Source organism: Setaria viridis, chromosome 6, assembly GCF_005286985.2.
Source record: "Setaria viridis chromosome 6, Setaria_viridis_v4.0, whole genome shotgun sequence".
Lineage (NCBI taxonomy): Eukaryota > Viridiplantae > Streptophyta > Magnoliopsida > Poales > Poaceae > Setaria > Setaria viridis.
This window is the reverse complement of record NC_048268.2, coordinates 22,381,672-22,389,600: the sequence shown is the minus strand read 5'-3', so window position 1 is coordinate 22,389,600 and position 7,929 is coordinate 22,381,672. Positions and strand designations below refer to the sequence as shown.

The following is a 7,929-nucleotide window of genomic DNA, read 5'->3' as shown; positions in this document are numbered from 1 at the left end:
TAACTTTAAACCGGGATAAAATGGAATGTATGGAAGGTGAATTCTCTACTAGTGTATAAGCCGATGAATAAATGTGTTGGATAAATTGGTGGACTAACACAACAGAAGCAATGTCATCAGATCATCAAAAGGTTCAATTCTTGTATGCGACGGATAAATGAGTTTGAGCTTAGCTTGAAGTGAAGAAAAAGACTATCACTAGCATTGTACCTTCGATGAAAAAATACTACAACAAAACCCTCACATAAAGACACTTTTGTATAGATATTTTATTATTTGTCCTTATAAATATGTCACAATGTATTATAAAGATACTTTTGTGGCAATTTAGAAAGTGTCACACATATTGAGACACTACTTGAGGCATTTTCAACCATAGAGACATTTTCTTAAGTCACTTTGTAAATTGTCAATATAGATTACTATGGACATCTTTGAGACACTTTAAATTTGGACCTTACCCCATAAAGATAGAGATTGTGTCATTTAACTTAATATCTTGAGACACTATATAGACTATTGAGGCACTATAATGAACTACTCATAATAATTATAATAAGTAAATACGCAACAATTGGTGTGAGGTTGAGTTGGTTAGTAGGTTGAGTATTATGCAATGTAGTATGAGGTATGGTCTTGAGTTCAAAGACCCATCACTAAAAAATTACCATATTTTTTCAATATATTTCTAGTGCAGGCAGAGGATAGAGACACAATATAGTGTCATTACAAGTTGTCTTAGAGAACATAAGGACACTAAAAAAGTGTCTCTTCATTCAAAGAGATATTGCCTATAGTGGCACTTTTATGACATATTGGAAAATGGCTCTATAACCGTGTAGAGATAACAAAAAATATCTCTAGAAGATAAAAATAGTGTCTCTACGTGTGAAGTTGTGTTGTAGTGAAATAATGTCCATAAGAAGGATGACCGCATTATTTGACACACTGTCGATTGAATGTGTCGAAGCTTTGGACATGATGGGATCCAATAGTTATCGAAAAAAGGTGTACATCGGATGATCTGATGCCTACCAAATTGTGATCATCAGATCATCCGATTCTCACTGAGTTTTCTAGCCATCGAAGCAACAACTTCTTTTATTTGTTGTGCTATATATACTCCCTCTACTCACCCATTTCGAGTGGTTGGAGTGTGTGTTCAAGTCCATTGGAGTGCAAGACACATCAAGAGCACATTCAAGCCACCAAAGTTGTAAAGTGATTATCCAAGGTGGTTAGCACAATGTTAGAGTGTGATTAGTGCTATATTAGGCCAAGGGTAAGAATGAGCAAGATCTTGCGGCCTTGTGTTTGTTTCTTGAGTGGACCAACCTTGTAACTTTATGCGCTGATACTTTAGGGCCTTGGTGGCTCGTCACCATTTCTTCTACCATCCTGATTAATGTGGAGCAGAAATTACGATAGTGTTTGTGGGGGTGGGGGGATGACTTCGTGGAGAAGCTACATAATGGAGATGATGTTAAGGTGTCAAGGTGACCTGAAGAGAGGGAGGTGAGCCTTACCTTGGTGGCAAGCCCAAGACCTTGACTAGTAGAGAGTTAATGACCGAGAGTATATCCTTGGTGGAGCTCTAACCTAGAGTAGCGGTGGTATTTGCCTACGAATACCATGAGGTAAATTACTCGTGCCGAGTTTACATCATCGTTAACCTATTCCTTTATATTTCCGCATTTCATAATTGCATGTTGAGTGCATTCCATTTCTTAGAGTAGTTTTTGTTAGGATTGGCGATATGTTGCAAAACTCTTTTGTTGGTGCGTGCAAACACTATTTGAGTCATAGTTGTACATCTATATAGCATGATCTAACTTATGTTATGTGCAAAGTAGTGTAGGCTATAGGTTAGCGTTTTAATTGCTTAATTCACCCACTTCCTTAGGCCATACGAGCATCCATTTTTCTAATAATAAAATCAATCATTCCTCCATTTTTGTTTGGTTCTACAAGTAGTGGGTAATGATTTAGGGGCGGTAGGGAAAATTTGTAGTTAGGGACGGTGGAGATACAGGAGGCGATTATTATTTAGAGCCGGCACGTACGGGTACCTCCTCCCCTGCCGGTTGTGTATTTAGCAGGATACTCAATCCCCCTATCATGTAAGATTACTCAATCCCTATCAGTATGTAAGATTACTGTATGCAAGCCAGTAGGAACTTAAGAGTTAGTTGTGATGTAGTCATGTAGTTCTACATTATTGTAACTTGTAAGTGATTATTCAATGGCAGGAACAGATTTCGAGCTTCTCCGCCTTATAGTCACCTGGTAAAATAGTTCTTCACGACATGGGAATCTCAAATTTTCAGGTCTAGTATTTCAGAGCAAAAGATCGATGGGTAGTTTGACGTCAGAAAGGTGCTGTCCAATACAAACCGGAAAAGGAAAACTGAGATAAAGAAAGGGACAAGTTTGACGTTTCCTGAAACAATCTACGAAGCAGCAGGTTGATCTTTGATCCATACTTCTGCTGAGACTACCTAATATGATTCTCTCCTGCATGGTGGATCAATACTCTTTATGCATTATTACTGGAAGCATGGTGGAGTAGACAGAGACAGCCTGCCGTTAAAGAAGTGCTAGGACTCAAACCCGGGCCGGTACTGAATCTGCCAATATCTCTCAGTCACGGCAACAGAAGAGCCTGACGATGCACCACCTGATGATGCACAGCCTAGCTCGGCACTCCTTGAGAGCTTCGATCGACCGTCTGCTCCCTTTGCTCCTCCTATTCCCCCTTCCTGCCCCCATGTCTTCCTATATGCAGGATGCCAGGATTACAGCTAGACAATGGAGATGGTGATGCTCAACCAGTTCCTTCCTTCCGTTCCTCTGATCTGGATATTGTGCTATATATACAGCCATACGGTACGGATGCTGCAGCTAGCCGTCGTCACGGAAGGTGGGTGGGTAGCTGAGGAGACAGTGTCCTGGTCCGTGATACGACCTGTGTTGTTCTCATCCACAGAGGAGCAACAAGATCTTGCATTGCAGAGGAGCCACATTGAAACGGGTACCAGCGGTTCATTTAACCTGGCTCAATGGCTCCGACACACGACCCGTACCAAACGTACGGGGCCATGCGTCCACGGTATTGGTCGCAAGATTCATCCGTACCCGACAGCAGCGACGGTTCTTCTTGGATGACGATGCAGATCGTATCAACAGAATCAGTGTCAGGTCTACAGCTTTTGGGAGTGCACTTGCAGCTGTATGTGTTTATTAATCTTTTTGGGGATACTTTCAGCCTGTGCCGGCGTTGCTGCTGCCGTGGTTTTGATCGTGTCGGTGGTTGCGGAGGAAGGAGATGATATCTTGTTGTCTCCTTGGCCGGGTCGATCTGAGCGGGTGCTCAACTGCTTATCATGCTGATCATGTGCACGTCCCATAATTGGAGCCTATCACGTGCTTCTGTGAATCATTTGTGTCTCTATCTCTTAATTAACGATGGGTGGTGGCTTCTGTCCTTTTTGCAATTACTAGGAAGAAGCACAAACATACGCTACAACATATGCAATGCAAGCAGCACGCCATACCACACTCATAAAAACAATATTTGTGTTTTCATTTAGGAGTGGAAAATGGATAAGAGTTATCTGAATTGTCCGTATTATCCGCTAAGGATTAAATATGGATATCAGTATCCATTTTCATTTATAAAATGGATACTATGTTTCTGAGTTATTTGCTTTTCATCACTTTTTAGTATCATAAATTGTATTTGAAACACAAATGCAGATGTGAACAGGTATCTGACGTTATCCGCATTTGAAAAGAATAAAGTACGTGCTAATGCTATGATCTGACTTCTAGACTTGACTTTGTCTTCTTGATAATTATTTGGAACTATATATCAAAATAGCTTAAATTTAACTTTGAATACCTTTAGCTAACATGGCTAATAATATATAGTTTAACTTTTAAATATCCCGCATTTGACTATTAAATGTACAAAATATTAAAAAGTTGTCTAATTATTGCAAATTATTTTGGATTTTCCTCGCTGACTAATTATAACTATTTAATTGTTCACAGAATTTATTTTGAATTATAATTTGTATTACTAACTGAAGCAGATATGAATACAACCATGTGCTCGGCTACACCAAGCTTTTCCCAGCACCATTGTTGATCATATCTCTCACTGCATTGAAGTAGAAAAAAAAAAGAATGGACGGGATGTTGCCTCCTCTCTTTGTTTCACTTCACAAGTAGACGAAGGACCAACTAATGTATATTCCCTCCATCCATAAAGACTGTTCGTTTAACAAAATTTAGACAAGATAGTGGCAATACTAAAAGTTCAAAATACCCCTAATAACTCTTTTAATCGGACGGATTACCGAGTAGAATTCATTATGCATGCATACTTGCAGTAATTGTCGGACCTGCTATTAGCCTCCCTTATTTAGCAAGTCTGGCTCAAGCATTGATGGTGGGAGTAAATGATCAATCTGTTAACTGGGCTAGAAGGTATTATGAGGACCTTTGTTGGATGGTCTGAAATTTATGTAAACACTCTTTTGTGGGATAAGTTTTGGAAGCTAAACAAACAATCTCTTTTTTTTTAGGATGGAGGGAGTATGCCATAACTAATTCCCAAAAAGACCACCTAGTTGCTCCATCCAAATGTATAGTCGGTCTCAATGACGTTATCAACTTTGTGTGACGGTGCGAGCCAAGGGCGATCCTGGGCGTGGCGTATATTTGAGCATGAATGCCTGATGGCTCACCCGCCATGAGGATCATGGAGTTCTCCAGCTAGCATCCATAGGGATTCACATTACGTACTGCCGATTATTTTCGTACGTTCAATGGCGGAATTACCAAAATTCCGTTCAAAATAAGATACCATCCGAAACTATGTTCTTCAATGTCAAACACGCTGCAAAATTTTCCTTTGGAGAGGAACACCGAACAAGAACCACTACTAGAGAACTCACCTTCCATCCAACTCTTTTTTATCTCAGTTGACTTTGGACCCAGGACTAAAAGACCTTTAGTCCCGGGTCAAAAATGAGCCGCCGAAAGCCACCGATGGGGGAGCTTTATTCCTTGTTGGAAAGACCAACCGGGACTAAAGCCCCCCTTTAGTCCCGGTTGTAATGGCTATTGGGCTGAAAAAAATCTGGCGGGGCGTTTTGTCCCAGTTGGAAACACCAACTAGGACTAAATCTTTAGTCCCAGTTGGAATTACCCACTAGTAGAAAACTGAGTATTAGTCCCGGTTGGAAGAGTACAAATCTCTCGAAAAACTATCCAGGATAAAGCAATCAAGACAAAAGGGGGTCTGTTTTATCCCGGGTCCCTCAACCGGGACTAAATGGGTTGCCACGCCAGGCGCGGTACAGGCCCCCTTTTATCCCAGTTAGTAATACCAACCAGGATAAATAGTTTTGCAAAAAAATAAATAAATAATCCCCAAGGGGTCCCAGGGAGGCCCCCAACACGCGCACGTCGCAAGCTACAAGTCACGCGACTTTCATACGAAATATGCGCGTGCGCGGTTCGTGGGATTCAAACCCACGACCTCAAGCCTCGCGCGTAGCTTCCTTGCTATCCCACCTACACATCACATCTGACTATATAGGGGATCCAATCCTTTTATACTAGGGAACTCTTTTATCCCGGTTGGAAACACCAACCGGGATAAAAGACCCCCTTTTATTCTGGTTGGTATTACAAACCGGGATAAAAAGATCTGAAGGATTTAGTTCTGCCCTAGCCACACGTGGGGGACCCTTTTATCCCAGTTGGAAACACCAACCGGGATAAAAGACCCCCTTTTATCCCAGTTGGTATTACACACCGGGATAAAAGGGTCCGAGGGCTTTAGTTCTTTTTCAGCCACCCGTGAGGGACCCTTTTATCCCGGTTAGAGTTTAGTTTCCAACCGAGATAAAAGACCTCATTTTATCCCGGTTGGTGTCGTGAGCTTTAGTCCTGAGTGGTAACACCAACCGGGATTAAAAGGGTGACCTTTAGTCCTGGTTATTCTTACCACCCGAGATAAAGGGTCCCCCACGGGTAGCTGATTTTTTCATCCGGGACTGAAGGGTCTCCCACGGGTGGCTGATTTTTGAACCGCAACAAAAGGTGACTTTTAGTTCCGGTTGCAAATACCAACCGGAAGTAAAGCTCCGCGCACCCCATTTTATACTGGACCTACTTTAAATCGGGATTAAAAGGCGGCGCATCGAAAGTCAGTTCTCTACTAGTGACCAACCGGGACTAAAGGGGGCTCTTTAGTCCCGGTTGGATTTTCCTACCGGGACTAAAGCGCTCTCTCTCCACCGGTGGTAGGCAGTGCTTCCTGCTTATCTTCTCCTAGCGCAGACCTCCTCTCCCTTAATTTCTCCTCGCGTAGGCGTTTTCTCTTCTTCCTATCTTCTCTCCTCCTCCTCTCCTATCTTCTTCCTATCTTCCAGGCGGAGCGGCGGGCCAGTGTGGGCGAGCGAGCGGAGGCAGGTGGGCGCGGGCAGGCGGCGGGCCGGCGCAGGCGAGCAGGCGAGCACGGGCGAGCGGCAGGCTGACATGTGCGAGCGGGCGGGGCGCGGCCTTTTTTTATTTTTTTTGAAACCTTTTTATCCGGACTAGTTTTACCAACCGGAATTAAAGTGGGTCAGGACCCCTTTGAATCAAATGGTTAGTCCCGGTTGAATTTTCGGGATATATGACCCTTATCAACTGGGACTAAAGGTGCGTTTTCCAGCAGCGAACGCATCTAATTTATCCCTGGAGCACTTCTAAAGTCCAGAAAAGCATATTATATTTGTTCCGTGGAATTTGTTTTATGTTTTCAGAAGACTCTGTTAAGCCCTGAGTTTCGGCACCAAGGCAACAGAAAATCAGATTGGCATCATCCATATTTGAAAAAAAAATGAAATGAAAATCAGATAGGTGTTGAAATTGACAAAATAATAAGAACTAGATGCTTGCCGAATCAAATCAGCGTCCCATTAGCGTCTAATGAAATCGAATACCAACTGCACAATGAAATTAAATTTTACTGACCATGAGTATTTTTTTAAGCAACCAACGGGGGGCAAGGAGCCCACCTGAACTTTGTATTCCACCATTTCAAGCAGCCATTTTCGGGCGTGGCGCGGTGCCCATTAGAAGAACACAGGGGGGGGGGGGGGGGGGGGGGGGGGGGGAGCCGTAAGCTAATTTACATTCAGAAGAGACTGACAGCAGGATCTCAAGGGCTCGACGACGTCCAGGCGACGGGGAGCGCAGGATGCCAAAGAGCAACATGGGCGAGCAGATGGCGCACCATTTCATCGGTCGATTGACAGGCGTTGTCGAAGATTTTCTTGTTCCGTGCCTTCCACAACACCCAGGCCACCACGAGCGCTCCAGTGTGAGCGACCGCCGGCGGCAGCCCGGAGAGGAGCCCACTGACTGACTCAACAGCCTCCCTTGCCGATGACGGTGGGGCACGCCCGGGGAGGAGGCGCGCCCAGAAGGGGATCAGGCGCGGGCAAGCGGCGAAGAGATAGTCCTCCGTTTCGGACGTGCCGGCGCAGAACGGGCAGTCCGGGGCATCAAGGGCGCCGTGGCGATGGAGCAGCGCCCGCGTACGAGCGCGGCCGTGGCGAAGGACCCAGAAGAAGATCCAGACTTTCTTGGGGGCGTAGCAATCCCAGTTGATGACGGTCATTCCAATCTCCTCAAGCTGCAATGCACACAAGGTTGCCATCGTAGTCACATTCCACAATCCATCGTGTTGTGCACTTATTCATTTTGCAACTAGGGCCCGTTTGCCGTTGGCAAAGAAGGGGATTGCTTGTGCTAAGTTCTAGGCATTTGGATGCCAAACCCCTTTCAATGTTTCTCATTGTCTCTTTGGTCGCGTGACATAATTCCACATGCACGCTTACTCCTGTCAGTGCAGATGTTAAGGTAAAT

General features: G+C 44.1%; 1 protein-coding gene across 1 annotated transcript; it reads right to left on the bottom strand.

Annotated features, from left to right (window-relative positions):
- Positions 1 to 7,219: 7,219 nt before the first annotated feature.
- LOC140223212 (uncharacterized) lies at positions 7,220 to 7,720 on the bottom strand. The gene has a single exon (XM_072294751.1). It carries the CDS (start codon positions 7,718 to 7,720, stop codon positions 7,220 to 7,222), a length of 501 nt encoding a protein of 166 aa, XP_072150852.1.
- Between the last annotated feature and the right edge of the window lie 209 nt (positions 7,721 to 7,929).